The sequence below is a fragment of the Eriocheir sinensis genome, unplaced genomic scaffold, assembly GCF_024679095.1.
Source record: "Eriocheir sinensis breed Jianghai 21 unplaced genomic scaffold, ASM2467909v1 Scaffold820, whole genome shotgun sequence".
Classification (NCBI taxonomy): Eukaryota; Metazoa; Arthropoda; class Malacostraca; order Decapoda; family Varunidae; genus Eriocheir; species Eriocheir sinensis.
In genome coordinates this window covers 169381-186372 of record NW_026112187.1, presented here as the reverse complement: position 1 = coordinate 186372, position 16992 = coordinate 169381, and the positions used below count along the sequence as shown (strand labels likewise).

The 16992-nt window shown below is 38.2% G+C and overlaps 1 protein-coding gene across 3 annotated transcripts; it reads left to right on the top strand.

The window, feature by feature from the left end:
- The first annotated feature begins 3223 nt into the window (after positions 1 to 3223).
- Positions 3224 to 12318, top strand: LOC126994575 (piggyBac transposable element-derived protein 4-like). Of its 3 annotated transcripts, XM_050853899.1 has the most exons (3): positions 3224 to 7921; positions 7964 to 8047; positions 8090 to 12318. In XM_050853899.1, the coding sequence occupies exon 3, from the start codon at positions 9225 to 9227 to the stop codon at positions 10419 to 10421; it is 1197 nt and encodes a 398-aa protein (XP_050709856.1). In that variant the 5' UTR covers positions 3224 to 7921; positions 7964 to 8047; positions 8090 to 9224; the 3' UTR covers positions 10422 to 12318. The 3 variants fall into 3 exon arrangements, with proteins under 3 accessions (XP_050709856.1, XP_050709858.1, XP_050709857.1); XM_050853901.1 differs by lacking the exon at positions 7964 to 8047; XM_050853900.1 differs by having other exon boundaries at positions 8006 to 12318.
- Positions 12319 to 16992: the final 4674 nt, after the last annotated feature.

The following is a 16992-nucleotide window of genomic DNA, read 5'->3' as shown; positions in this document are numbered from 1 at the left end:
ACATTCTGACTACTCCATCCATATACATAACAAAAAACATTCAAACTACTCCATCCATATACATAACAAAAAACATTCTAACTATTTCATCCATATACATAACAAAAAACATTCTAACTACTTCATCCATATACATAACAAAAAACATTCTACTTCATCCATATACATAACAAAAAACATTCTAACTACTCCATCCATATACATAACAAAAAACATTCTAACTACTCCATCCATATACATAACAAAAAACATTCAAACTACTCCATCCATATACATAACAAAAAACATTCTACTCCATCCATATACATAACAAAAAACATTCAAACTACTCCATCCATATACATAACAAAAAACATTCAAACTACTCCATCCATATACATAACAAAAAACATTCTACTTCATCCATATACATAACAAAAAACATTCTACTTCATCCATATACATAACAAAAAACATTCTACTTCATCCATATACATAACAAAAAACATTCTACTTCATCCATATACATAACAAAAAACATTCTACTTCATCCATATACATAACAAAAAACATTCTAACTACTTCATCCATATACATAACAAAAAACATTCTAACTACTTCATCCATATACATAACAAAAAACATTCTAACTACTCCATCCATATACATAACAAAAAACATTCAAACTATTTCATCCATATACATAACAAAAGACATTCTAACTATTTCATCCATATACATAACAAAAAACATTCTAACTACTTCATCCATATACATAACAAAAGACATTCAAACTATTTCATCCATATACATAACAAAAAACATTCTACTTCATCCATATACATAACAAAAAACATTCTACTTCATCCATATACATAACAAAAAACATTCTACTTCATCCATATACATAACAAAAAACATTCTACTTCATCCATATACATAACAAAAAACATTCTACTTGATCCATATACATAACAAAAAACATTCTACTTCATCCATATACATAACAAAAAACATTCTGACTACTTGATCCATATACATAACAAAAAACATTCTAACTACTTCATCCATATACATAACAAAAAACATTCAAACTATTTCATCCATATACATAACAAAAAACATTCTACTTCATCCATATACATAACAAAAACATTCTAACTACTTCATCCATATACATAACAAAAAACATTCTGACTACTTCATCCATATACATAACAAAAAACATTCTAACTATTTCATCCATATACATAACAAAAAACATTCAAACTACTTCATCCATATACATAACAAAAAACATTCTAACTATTTCATCCATATACATAACAAAAAACATTCAAACTATTTCATCCATATACATAACAAAAAACATTCTACTTCATCCATATACATAACAAAAAACATTCTACTCCATCCATATACATAACAAAAAACATTCTAACTACTTCATCCATATACATAACAAAAAACATTCTAACTACTTCATCCATATACATAACAAAAAACATTCTACTTCATCCATATACATAACAAAAAACATTCTACTCCATCCATATACATAACAAAAAACATTCTAACTACTTCATCCATATACATAACAAAAAACATTCTACTTCATCCATATACATAACAAAAAACATTCTACTCCATCCATATACATAACAAAAAACATTCTACTTGATCCATATACATAACAAAAAACATTCTACTTCATCCATATACATAACAAAAAACATTCTACTTGATCCATATACATAACAAAAAACATTCTACTTCATCCATATACATAACAAAAAACATTCTACTTGATCCATATACATAACAAAAAACATTCTACTTCATCCATATACATAACAAAAAACATTCTACTTGATCCATATACATAACAAAAAACATTCTACTTCATCCATATACATAACAAAAAACATTCTACTTGATCCATATACATAACAAAAAACATTCTACTCCATCCATATACATAACAAAAAACATTCTACTTCATCCATATACATAACAAAAAACATTCTACTTGATCCATATACATAACAAAAAACATTCTGACTACTTCATCCATATACATAACAAAAAACATTCTACTTCATCCATATACATAACAAAAAACATTCTAACTATTTCATCCATATACATAACAAAAAACATTCTACTTCATCCATATACATAACAAAAAACATTCTACTTCATCCATATACATAACAAAAAACATTCTAACTATTTCATCCATATACATAACAAAAAACATTCTATTTCATCCATATACATAACAAAAAACATTCTACTTCATCCATATACATAACAAAAAACATTCTAACTATTTCATCCATATACATAACAAAAAACATTCTACTTCATCCATATACATAACAAAAAACATTCTAACTATTTCATCCATATACATAACAAAAAACATTCAAACTATTTCATCCATATACATAACAAAAAACATTCTAACTATTTCATCCATATACATAACAAAAAACATTCTACTTCATCCATATACATAACAAAAAACATTCTACTTGATCCATATACATAACAAAAAACATTCTACTTGATCCATATACATAACAAAAAACATTCTACTTGATCCATATACATAACAAAAAACATTCTACTTCATCCATATACATAACAAAAAACATTCTGACTACTTCATCCATATACATAACAAAAAACATTCTGACTACTTCATCCATATACATAACAAAAAACATTCAAACTACTTCATCCATATACATAACAAAAAACATTCAAACTATTTCATCCATATACATAACAAAAAACATTCAAACTACTTCATCCATATACATAACAAAAAACATTCTACTTCATCCATATACATAACAAAAAACATTCTAACTATTTCATCCATATACATAACAAAAAACATTCTACTTCATCCATATACATAACAAAAAACATTCTACTTCATCCATATACATAACAAAAAACATTCTACTTCATCCATATACATAACAAAAAACATTCTAACTACTTCATCCATATACATAACAAAAAACATTCAAACTACTTCATCCATATACATAACAAAAAACATTCTACTTCATCCATATACATAACAAAAAACATTCTGACTACTTCATCCATATACATAACAAAAAACATTCAAACTACTTCATCCATATACATAACAAAAAACATTCAAACTACTCCATCCATATACATAACAAAAAACATTCTACTTCATCCATATACATAACAAAAAACATTCTGACTACTTCATCCATATACATAACAAAAAACATTCTACTTCATCCATATACATAACAAAAAACATTCTAACTACTTCATCCATATACATAACAAAAAACATTCTGACTACTTCATCCATATACATAACAAAAAACATTCAAACTACTTCATCCATATACATAACAAAAAACATTCAAACTACTTCATCCATATACATAACAAAAAACATTCTACTTCATCCATATACATAACAAAAAACATTCAAACTACTCCATCCATATACATAACAAAAAACATTCTGACTACTTCATCCATATACATAACAAAAAACATTCTAACTACTTCATCCATATACATAACAAAAAACATTCTACTTCATCCATATACATAACAAAAAACATTCAAACTACTTCATCCATATACATAACAAAAAACATTCTACTTCATCCATATACATAACAAAAAACATTCTACTTCATCCATATACATAACAAAAAACATTCTACTTCATCCATATACATAACAAAAAACATTCTAACTACTTCATCCATATACATAACAAAAAACATTCTACTTCATCCATATACATAACAAAAAACATTCTGACTACTTCATCCATATACATAACAAAAAACATTCTACTTCATCCATATACATAACAAAAAACATTCTACTTCATCCATATACATAACAAAAAACATTCTACTTCATCCATATACATAACAAAAAACATTCTGACTACTTCATCCATATACATAACAAAAAACATTCTACTTCATCCATATACATAACAAAAAACATTCTAACTACTTCATCCATATACATAACAAAAAACATTCTGACTACTTCATCCATATACATAACAAAAAACATTCTACTTCATCCATATACATAACAAAAAACATTCTAACTACTTCATCCATATACATAACAAAAAACATTCAAACTACTTCATCCATATACATAACAAAAAACATTCAAACTATTTCATCCATATACATAACAAAAAACATTCAAACTATTTCATCCATATACATAACAAAAAACATTCTAACTATTTCATCCATATACATAACAAAAGACATTCTACTTCATCCATATACATAACAAAAAACATTCTAACTATTTCATCCATATACATAACAAAAGACAGACAACTCCACGGCGCCCCTTGTCGCACTCCGGTTGTCGCTGTGATCGTGGCAGTCTTCAGCACATTCTTGGGACACGGGTACATAGCCTGAATCGCTCTTAACATCACCTTGCCGTACCCACGCGATCTTAGAACAGAAATTAAACCATTCCGGGGACCCTGTCATAAGCTTTCCTAAAATCTACAAAAAGACGTACAGTTTTTCATGTCTTGCCTTTGCGAAGTCACATAAGAGTCGCACCGCCATAATTTGTTCTAAGCAACTTCGACCTTTTTGAGCCCCTGCGTGACATTCATCTATATTAATCCACAGTTTAAGTCTATTCACTAACAAAATATCATACATTTTTGCCAATGTGTTCATTATACAAATGCCTCTGTAGTCCATCTCCACTCTTGAATAAGACAAACAGCTTGCTAAAACCCCAAGCTGAAGTTTAAAACATTCAGTAAAAACATGAACCAATTAACCAGTAATACCTTAATAAGACCTGGACAAATGCCGATATAACTCCTATTTGTATTTATCTCGTTCACCGCTTCATCGAGCTCTTCGACAGTAAAGGGACTGTCTAGGAAGGGTATCAAAGGGGTTCACTCAAGTTCCAGCTCATGTGTTTCCTCACTCTCCTGACCCTGATTCAGCAGCTGTTCGAAATGCGCTCGGAACTGTTCGTCCTCTGGCTGTTCGAGTTCATTTGTATTAACTTTTCCAGACCACTTAATTGCCTTCCATATTATCTTAGAGACGTTTGATTCCAATAACCTTTTCCAACGTGGCTGAGTCCTATTCCAAGTCCTTTCCCCTCGAGACACCCGCATTTTACACTCGCGTGCCTTGTTCTCTAATACCCTGCAGCCCTCAGTTACCTTCCCCGCAACATCGACACGGGTGATATCTGTGAGATCTGGCGGGTTCGTATTCTCCAAGGCCTCAGTGAAAGCGTTCAAGTCCACTGTTTTGTATCTGGGGGTCTTCTGTAATGCTTTGTGTTCGAGGGATTCATAATAATGCTCACTCAAAATTTCGGCACGTCTCAGAAGCATTTTGGGTGTCATGTGTTTCTTTCCGTGGGTATTCACTGCTACACACAAAGCAGCGTGATCCGAACCAGTGATGCCCTGTTTCACATCCACAGATTGAATGGCAGTGATTAGGTTGGATTTTACAATACAAAGATCTATTTCAGACATCCATGATCGTCTTTGAATGCTAAATCACCCCCCAGCCTTCGTCTATTATGGTTGAAATGGCTCGTCTTAGTATTCTCAGATGCTTGGTATCACTCCCCCATGACTGTTCACTGCAGCGTCCTTCACATCACTGTAGACGTAATTGTTCCCGTCCCCATCAGCAATTATCGGTACGCCAACACATGCGTTAAAGTCACCTGGTTCCATCACACTCTCTTCGACACACTGAGCGTTTATGGCCCCGAACAGAGACGGATCATAGCGTGGAGAGTCTTCAGGTGGTATGTTCACTCCTCCTAATGCGACTCCGGAACACACTGATAATTTTACCCAAATCGTGTCTTCCTCAGCCGTGTCAACTTTGGTTACGTATTGGGTCAGTGCGCATTTGACCAACATCATTGCACCCCCTCGACAGGACCCTTTCTTTGACCTTCTGTAATACGCATTAAATCCCGGCACACTTATCTGATGTGTGTACTTCTAAAAACCACTCGATGTGAAACTGTAGTGAAAACTGTAGCGTGTCAGGCCATGAACACAGTTTCAGGAATTCATTGTTTACTTTCACTTAAAAAAAATATGGACAGAACCTATCGATCACGTTTCCTCCAATCATACACAATATTTACTCCTGCATTTTCAAGTTTAGCTTTCTCTTCTCTCTCCCGTGATCTTAGACGTGCCCTTTCCTTCCTCACGGCTGGGTGTGTGTCCTTTATGTACATCGAAGACAGGGGCCCTGCCGTAGATTTGAGATTTCTTGCCGGCCATAAAATACCATTACGCTGACATTCGTTTTCCACAACAACAAGAACTGGCCGTTTTTTGGTAGGGTTCGGTTGTCCAAGACGGTTGATCTCCCACGGTGCAACGGCAGAGACTTCTTGATATCCGGCTGTTTCCATCGCCTCCTGCACTCTTTCTTCATCCGTTCCGCCGATGTCGTCTGCGTCCTCCCCCAGCCCAGATATTTCCTTGTTGTCGAGTGACCCCGGGAATAACTGTTGCTGTTCTATTATCCAGAAAGCCTCTTCAAGCTTCTCTGACACCTCGCTGACATCGCGCTTCGTGGTCGTAATTTCCTTCACTTCTTCCCTTAGAGCCCAAATTTCTTCTAGCAGGATGTTGTTGTCAGGTTGAGTGCCATTAACCAGTGTGAGCATTGGTCGTTTTATTTATCTCTCCAGGAGCCAAGGCGCGCACTGCCTCACCATTCTCCAAATCAGCCATTTCCTCACACACTCCTGTTCAGGGGATCGCAGCTCAGGAGCCGGACGTCCTTCTAGTCTGCTGGCATTATCCAGTGTGCGGGCAATGTTGGGTCACCTTCTCTGGCGGCTAACTGGCAACTTATTCTGTTCGCACGATTACCATGTTTTCTTTTCCACAGTATTCACCGAGAAGTCCTTGCCAAACACCTCGGGTCCATCTTCACCTCCTGCAACACGCCATGACGGTGTGGTGTGGGCTGCAGTAGTGGGCTTCCGCTCACTCCAGTACCCGAGTGGCTTGACCCAGTTGTCAGTTATGCATTTTAAGCTGCAGTGTTACCACCCTCTAATGGCGGCAGTGGCAGTTCTTTTTCGGGAAACCAACAAGACCTAAGATAAAAGGAGGGCTTCACCCTGGCTCGACTCCCCCCCCACCTTCTTAACCGAGGGGAGGGCTTTGCCTTCCCTCGACCTCCCCCCCAACCCGTCAGGCTCCCCCCGCAACAAGAGGGGGAGGAGGAGGAGGAAGGAGGTCTCATGTGACAGTGCCGCCCAGACCACGGCACCAAACTAACGCCCCAAACCCCTCCCATCCAAGAACTTACCTAACCTCTTCTTGAGTGTATCTATCGTGTTGGCGCTCACCACATGACTTACACGTCTGTTCCACTCATCCACCACTGTTGGTAAACCAATTCTTGCCTATGTCTTTGTTGAACCTGAACTTATTCAACTTAACCCATTGCTACGTGTCCTACCCGGTGTGGTGTCATCTGCCATCCACGTATCCTAAGACATCCCATCCAATCTGCGCATGCGTGGGATTTGTTTACAAACAAAGGGTGGATGAATTGCAACATGGTACCGTGTCTTTGTCGACTGCTTATCGCGATATGTCCCACTTGAGGTTTTTTTTTTAATCTTTTTAAAAGTAAATGTAGACGTATGTTTTGAATTTGGAAATTGCTTGAAATATGAAAGTTTCTTCTGCACCCTTTGTATGTCAGTAAATGTGATAAATGAGATAACCTACACCCCTTGTATGTCAGTAAATGTGATAAATGAGATAACCTACACCCCTTGTATGTCAGTAAATGTGATAAATGAGATAACCTACACCCCTTGTATGTCAGTAAATGTGATAAATGAGGTACCCTACACCCCTTGTATGTCAGTAAATGTGATAAATGAGATAACCTACACCCCTTGTATGTCAGTAAATGTGATAAATGAGATAACCTACACCCCTTGTATGTCAGTAAATGTGATAAATGAGGTACCCTACACCCCTTGTATGTCAGTAAATGTGATAAATGAGATAACCTACACCCCTTGTATGTCAGTATATGTGATAAATGAGATAACCTACACCCCTTGTATGTCAGTATATGTGATAAATGAGATAACCTACACTCTTCTGATTGATGGTCATGTTTCTCAGATTCTCTCCATTTAGTGGCAGGCTATCTGAATTATGGGGCCATGTCATTCTTGAATTTGGCCATTTTCCCATAAATGCTGCCATGCTGTCTTGCCGCCATCTTGCCTGGACAAACTACGATATCAACACTGTGTTTGTAAACATCGGGTTCCACGCATGCGCAGATCAGGATGGGATGTCTGAGGATACGTGGATGGCAGATGACACAACACCGGCTCACTTAAAATCAAAACCTTATTGCTTATGTTCTTCTTGTAGCTAATTTATTTATGGACCAATATCTTTTATTCAGAAAGCTATTTAATCAGGAAGGATAGGAGATTAATGATCACTATCGCTCATTTATTAGAGAATAGTAAAAAATATTTTCTAGATATCGATGATAAAATATTAAAAATTTGAAAAATGTTTGTAAAAAATCTAAATCAACTTCAAACAAAAGTTCAAATAGCGAACATAATTCCTTTTTTCAAACTTTCAGAAAAAGAATGAAAAGAGTAGACTTCAATAAATGCCTAAAATAAGATGTTCAGATAACATTTTTTCTTTACCATGTCCTGTATACCAAAAGAAAGAGGAAAAATAAAGATATTTATTAGCAAATAATTAAGTTATTACTTATTGGAAATTATTACTGAAAGAAAGCCTGAAATAAGTGTTTCTTGTAATCATTATTTAAAAGAATAATAGTAATTATTAAAAGTTTTAATGATCGAATGACCGGAATGGTGATCGGAACAGCAGTACTTAACCCCTTCCCCGGCAGAAACGTGTAAACATGTTTTCACAAAATGTTCTTTTTTCAGTCGTCGACGAGTATACTCGTCTAAAACTTTACCTTCAAAAACCAGCTACATACGTATATACTCGTCGATTTTAAGCCTTTGTAAGCCATTCTACGTGTGAAACGAGTATTCTCGTCAAATCGTGCGCCTGGCAGAGGCGACAGGGCAGAGCTGTGGGATTTCAAGGACACTGTTACTAGCCTTGCTCCGACAGCCATCGTCGTCGGATGGGTGTTGTTTGCATCCACATTTGCATTCATTTTTTTGTAGCATTTTCAAGTGTTACACCCCAAATGTCTAGTTCAACGGAAGACAGTGAATATGAACCTTCCCTCAGAAGCTTGAATACTTCTGATAACTCTGCCAGTTCATCAGACAATGACTATTTCTCGACAAGTGAGGAGGAGGAGGAGGGGGGTGAGGGGAGAGCTTGGAGAAGCCTCCAGTTGTCAGAGGAGCGCATGAATGCACCACCACCACGTTTTCCTTTCACAGGAAATCCTGGAATAAAGATTGATGAAAACCCAGCAGAACTGAGTCCATTTGAATTCTTCAGTCTTTTTATTGATGAAAGGATTATTGACTCTGTACTGGTAGAGACTAATCGTTTTGCTGAACAAACTGGGCAAGATGACTCTTTGTGGCGCCCTGTAACAGAGGCTGAACTTTTTGTATTTTCTGCCATGAAAATGCTTGGGGGTATTGTGAACATGCCAGAAGAAGAAATGAGCTGCTCACATGATGAACTGCTTCAAAGACCAATTTTTCGGCAGCTGATGACTATGAAACGGTACAGTAAGATAAAGCAATACCTTCATTTTGTAGATAATGAAACTCATGATGCACAAACTCACCCCAACCCAAAACTGTACAAGATTTATGATGTATTCATGACATTGTGTGAGAACTTTGGGAAGTGTTACACCCCTAGGCAAGATGTATGTATAGATGAGAGCCTTATGTTGTTCAAAGGAAGGTTAGGATGGGCACAGTACATTCCACTGAAAAGGAGGAGGTTTGGAGTGAAATATTTCATGTTGTGTGAGTCAAAGACTGGATATGTGTACAACATGACCATTTATGTTGGCAAAGGAACACAGTTTGACCCAGAGTATGATGCATATCCTGTGAGTTCGTGTGTTGTTTTATCTTTGATGAAGCCCTTACTTGGGAAAGGTTATTGTGTTACTGTGGATAACTATTACACTAGTCCACAATTAGCTGATGCTCTAGTTATGAACCAGACTGATACTTATGGAACTCTACGGATGAATCAAAAACAAGTGCCAGAAGAACTGAAAAAAAAAAAAACTGAAGAAAGGAGAAGTTGCAGCATTTCAGAGAGGCAAGGTAATGACTCTTCGTTGGAAAGACAAAAAGGATGTTGCAATGCTATCAACCATTCACAACCCAGCCATGCATGACACTGAGACAAGACAAGGGCCTGTGAAGGAACCCAAAGTTGTATGAGGAAACGGGGTAAGAAATATTACAAGACAGTTTTCTTCCATTTGATGGATATTGGAGTATGGAATGCTTTCATCCTGCATCAAGAAGCATTCACTCAGTCAGGAAAAAAAAGCCTAACACACCTGAAGTTTCGTTTGGAAATGATACGATACATATTTGGCAAGTATGGACCTGCTTTACCACCAAGAAGATCACCAGGTAGACCCTCGACATCACCAGGAAGTTTGCGGCATACGCCAGGAGGACATTTTCCAATGGAAGTTCCACCAACAGAAAAAAAGAAAAATCCAACAAGAAAATGTGTTGTATGCAGTCTGAAGCGTGACCACAGAGGGAAACAAGTCAGGAAAGAGTCGCGCTACATGTGTAAGGTTTGCCAAGTAGCTCTATGTGTTGTGCCATGCTTTGAAAAGTACCATTCAAAATAATTTCATCGAGAAACTTTCTGAGGAAATACTATTCTTTTATATGTGGAAATAAAATTCATTTGTTTTATTTTTTTGCTAACAACTTACAGTTTTCAATTGATTTTGTTCATAATAAAATGCCGGAAAAAGGAATTTCATTTATTATGCATATTATAATTACTGCTAGATATTTGGTAACAATTGTAATAAAAATTAAAAATAAAATAGGTTTTCATTTCTCTTTACATTTGGTAATAAAATTTTGAGAAAAATTAAGAAAATATGGTAAAGAAATATGGTTTATAGGAAGACGAGTTGACTCGTTTTTGCCGACAAAGGTTTTCTCAAAATAAAAAGTTAACCACAAAAATGGGAAGAAAAAATAATTACAAACTGTTTTCATAACCAGCATCAAAAATACTACATAGAACCAAAATAAAAAAAATAATCTGAAAAAGAAACGTTTTTAACAAAAAAATTGTTGGGGAAGGGGTTAAAAAATGATCGGATGATTGGAATCGGATCAGTTGCCCAAATTGATCGGATGATCGGGGATTGGAACAGCAAAAAAGTGATCGGTGCCCACCACTGATATATATATATGTATATATATATATATATATATATATATATATATATATATATATATATATATATATATATATATATATATAGCTATATATATAAAGAAGGAACATGTGAATCAGTTATAGAGGAAAAGTATGAAGTCTAATTGTCCTGCACTGGTCCTGCAGCAAGTCAGGCACCAGAGAATCATTGCCATCACTAACAAGAAAAATATTCAAATGCATAAAAAAATAAATTATTAGTCCTTATGATTTTTATGTGAAAAACTCATCTTGGGTAATGGCTTTGCCCTCTCTCACCCCCCAACCTACCCTGACCAAACCTAACACACCTATCGGCTAACTGGGGGGTGGGGTTCGCCCCCCCCTACCCCCCCCTAACCTGACAACACACACATCCAGGCAATACTCGACTGTGTCGTCCTCACTTCCTCGGCCCCTAACTCAGTGTGTGCCGAGCCGTGAGGGGGAGTGACAGCGCTTCAGTTACATGCGTATGTTGTTATTCCAATCTGAACACATTTTCTAGACCATTTCCGATGCCCAGTGGATCAATCTGAATACACGGAGGCATGAACAACATAGAATATATGCCCCTTGTGCTTCACAGACCACGCCCACTCCTCCTGCACATTGCCCAGGTCAGGTTAGGCTAAACCCTGACTGCTTCTCCTTATTTCCAGTATTTCCAGCCTGGCAGGATGGCTCCCTGTAGCCTGGAAGCCTCCCATCACAAGTGCTCCATTAAAGCCAATATCTGAGCGCCAGGAAGCAAAACTGGTCCCCCTTGTGAGGCGTGAGTGTTTCTCCTCATCTGTACTTCTTCTTCTTCTTCGTGGGTGTACTCTTTGCACCGTGATGGCAGGCTTCCCAGGCCACTAATAATGCGTCCCTTCAACAACGCCAACAGCGCCAAAAACAAAAACTGTTCATGGAGACGAGTGGTGACTGTCTCTCCTTATTTCCACTATTCACAGTACCACGGCAGCGTCAGTGTCTCACCTGGGGTCGTGGAGGGACTCTTGGAGAACAGCCCAGCGTGGAAAAGACGAAAAATCTCCCTGACAGACGTGGAGGAGCAGCGAGTCAGCGTCCCGCCTTGGTCTTGGTTCGGGAGGTAGTCGTCCCCTTTGGGTTCATCTACAGCCTTTGTAGCGGCTTAACAACCTGAAAATCCAAAAAATAAACTATAACCATTTGGAAGAGGCTGTAGAGGCACGGATGGGGAGTCCACCCTAACCGATGTGCACTACCCAGGCTCTCTCCAGGAATCCCTTAACCCCCTCAACTGTTCTCCTGGTCACTGTCTGCAGAGTACTGAGACCCAGCAAGAGTTCTATCCCTCTTCCTCTATCCCCCTCTAGCATCCTATTCCATACTTCTGTTCCTATTTCCTGTGTTATTATTTCTACTAAACTCTGCCTATCCCTATTATACCTAGGACACACTAGTACAGGAAATCCCCGATATACGAAAGCTCGATGTACGAAAATTCGGATATACGAAAGTGAAAAATATAGGACAATTTTCGGTTCACGAAAGACATGCTTCGCATATACGAAATACGACAGTTTCAGCTTACTGTTTCGTGCCGATGTCTATGTCTATATCGGTCGCGCCGTCAACAGCATCACGCACACTCGCAGTGATTAGGCAGCAAGTGTCCATGTCCAGTCCCCTCCACTTCAACGCTCATCACTTAGCGTTGCCAGTTTGTGAACCCCTTGCTTCGACTCGAATCCGAAACACATCCCAGCCAGCGTGAGGAAACGTGAGGGTGATGGAGGGGTTTGGGGGGGGCTTTGAGTGGTGCGGTGGTGTACTGTTTGGCACGTGTTTCGGGCACGAGAGTCGAAACTGGCCTTTCACAGCTTGGGAAGTAAACATTGGCAATGTTAAGTGATGAGTTGTAGTGACGAGTTAGAGGGGATTGTCCTAACATATGTAATGCATTTCTATAACAGTAAAGGAACAGGAAATGGTAATTGTTTTTAATTATTTATGAGCCTTGCGTTTCATTGTATTGTGAGTAGTAAATTGCTTTTAAGCATAGTTATATTTAACTTTTTTTTTCTTTTTTTTTTTTTGTTGCTGGCTGGTCCCTAACCCCCCTATTTATTAACAATCCTATGGGGGAAATGGCTTCGATATACGAAAAATCGATAAACGAAAGGTTTTTTCAGTCCCTAACCCTTTCGTATATAGGGGATTTCCTGTAGATATGGTCCAATGCCTCGTCAACGCCCCATACGGCATACCTTGCGTCCCCCATGTGCCCACCTGCGGCCATGCCCTTCCATATCCTGGCCGCCAGCTCCGTAACACATCCATAAATACCAAACATATCACAATGCTTGTTACTTGTGTTCCTTATTTATCTGGTTCTTCCACATTTGCAGGACCCACATATTTTAACCGTGTAGCAGCGACGGGCCAAATTTGTGGCTTTACCGTGTAGCAGCGACGGGCCAAATTTGTGGCTTTACCGTGTAGCAGCGACGGGCCAAATTTGTGGCTTTACTGTAGTAGCATGACGGGCCAAATTTTTTTCTTTACCGTGTAGCAGCGAAGTGCCAAATTTGTGGCTTTACTGTGTAGCAGCGATGGGCCAAATTTGTGGCTTTACTGTGTAGCAGCGACGGGCCAAATTTGTGGCTTTACCGTGTAGCAGCGACGGGCCAAATTTGTGGCTTTACCGTGTAGCAGCGACGGGCCAAATTTGTGGCTTTACCGTGTAGCAGCGACGGGCCAAATTTGTGGCTTTACCGTGTAGCAGCGACGGGCCAAATTTGTGGCTTTACCGTGTAGCAGTGACGCCAAATTTGTGGCTTTACCGTGCAGCAGTGACGGCCAAATTTGTGGCTTTACCGTGTAGCAGTGACGGCCAAATTTGGGGCTTTACCGTGTAGCAGTGACGGCCAAATTTGTGGCTTTACCGTGTAGCAGTGACGGGCCAAATTTGTGGCTTTACCGTGTAGCAGTGACGGGCCAAATTTGTGGCTTTACCGTGTAGCAGTGACGGGCCAAATTTGTGGCTTTACCGTGTAGCAGCGACGGGCCAAATTTTCCCATGATAAAAAACCCCAAAAATAGATGATACATAAACGCGTGGCGTTTGTGGCGAGCGGACGTGTTCTCGTGGCTTCTGGATTTGTAGCTTTACTCTGATTTATATTTCTTAGTATATTGCAAGTATCACAAGTATTCAGCCAAGGAGCTAGTGCTGAGTGGAAACAAGGGAGGCTTGTGGGGGAAAAAGCAGGATATTGCTTCAACTGGTACTGACACAGTATCTCTGCTGCTGGATGTAAGATGGCTGTCGCCGCAAACGTAAACAAGGACCAAGGAATTGTCAGTGAACTGATGGAGGTGGGACTAGTATTTGTTTCAGGTGTAATAAGAAAGTCAAGGGTGGTGATAAGGCACTGGAGTGTGAACTCTGTGATACATGGTTTCACACTAAGTGTGAAGACATCCCTGATGCTGTGTATAATTTTATGGTTGAGAAAGAAGCAGGAGAGCAGCTTCACTGGATCTGCAGCTTCTGCAAGAGAGGTTATGATAAATTATTCAAGCAGGTAAAAAAACTGGAGAAGCAACAAGTGGACTTAGTGAAGAAGCAAGATGCTACGAGTGAGGAATTATCAGCTGTGAAAGTGACCATGGGGCAGGAAATTGAGGCTGTGCGGGAGTGTTTACAGGAGGAAATTAAAACAAAAAACAGCTCGAGGACAGAGTAAGCTCAGTAGAGGCTAAACTCATGTCATCACAACTAAGCAATAATATAAATGATGGTGAGATCAGAGGAACCCAAGGAAGTGCCAATAAATAAACAAAGGACATTCAAGGGATTTGCTTGGACGAGGCAATGGTAGAAATAAATGATAGGAAAAGCAGAGAAAATAACATCATAATATTTGGAAAGGAGGAATGTGATTCAAAAGTTCAGAGCGAGAGGGTCCCAGGGATCTGACTTAAATTTTGTACATGGTGTCCTGCATACGTGTGTGGCTGGTCATAAGGATGAGAATGTACGTTATGTTCGAAGGCTGGGGAAGTTTGAAGAACAGAAGAAAAAGAGACCACTGCTAGTAGTCCTCAAAGAGAATAACATAAAAGCAAGCCTATTCAGAAACATTAGAAAGCTGCAGGGAACTGAGGAATACTCAGGGATCAATGTTGCCAACGACTTGACAAAGAGGCAGAGGGAAAAGGAGAATGAATTAACCTCTTCAGTACCATGACGCAGTATATGAGTCATTTTATCTCTCGAACCATATCCTAGAGATGCTGTATGTGCGTCATGGTCATTGGACTATTCTACGTAGTCTGTAAAACCAGGATATGGCATGGAGGTTATGTTTTGTCTGCTTGTATTGAAGGGGTTAAGACTGGAAGCAAAAAACTTGACCGAGCAGGGGAAAGGCAAGAAGGTTGGTAAAAAATTAAGTAAAGGAAATAATAGTAAAGACATACGAGCAATGACGTGTTGGTGTACAAATGCTGATGTCTTGAGCACCAAGTTAATCGAGTTAAGATTTAGATTAAGGCATTGTATAAGCAAGCCACTTCTGTTATTTATATGTGAGGTTAATCCAAAACATTTGAGATATCCCTTGACAGCTGAAGAAATGTCAATATCTGGATATAAGTCATATTTAAAGAGAGAGAATAGAGGAATAGCAATACATGTACATGAGAGTATATCAGCATGGCAAGTGGAGATGAACACAGAATTTGAAGAGGCTTTATGGATACGCATGAGAGTTAACAAGACCGAGGAAGCACTGATGGGGTGTTTATACAGAAGCCCACACAGCAGTAAGGAAAATAACGATAAACTCAGACAGTTATTGGTGGAAGTGAATTCTGGTAGGGATACACATGTTTTTATGGTTGGTGATTTCAACTATCCCAAAATTGATTGGGAAAATTGGACTACAGAGGGAGGGAGCACAGAAACAGAGGAATATAAATTTATAGAAGCAGTGAGGAACTCTTACATGTACCAACATGTATCACAGGCCACCAGAGGAAGAGGCATGGTTTCGACAAGTTTACTTGACTTAATTATGACCAGAGAGGAAGGTATAATATCAAATATTGAATATGAGTCCCCCCTTGGTAAAAGTGATCACTGTGTACTTATAATAGACCTTAAATTTTTCAACAGTGTACCCCAGCGCTCATATGAGAAGTTTTATTATGATAAAGGGGACTATGAAGCTATGCGTACATTTTTAGGGAGTATTGAAGGGGAAGAAGGATTCAAACACTGCAAAGATAATGTAGAGGAACAGTTGAAGATGATCACAGAAAATTTTCAGTTAGCAAAACAAAAATTTATCCCCAGTAAGATCATTGATACTGCAGGACAACGACAACATAACACACGACAAGCAGTGAGGAAGAAACATAGAACATGGCAAAGGTATATTGAGACCATGGATCAACAGAAATATAAAGAATATGCCAGGGCAAGAAATAAGGCAAAGTCTATGACGAGGAAACTGCAGAGGGCAGCGGAAAGG

Excerpts from the sequence above, each read along its gene's own strand:
- LOC126994575 (XM_050853901.1), top strand. The coding sequence starts at position 9,225 with ATGGGTGTTGTTTGCATCCACATTTGCATTCATTTTTTTGTAGCATTT.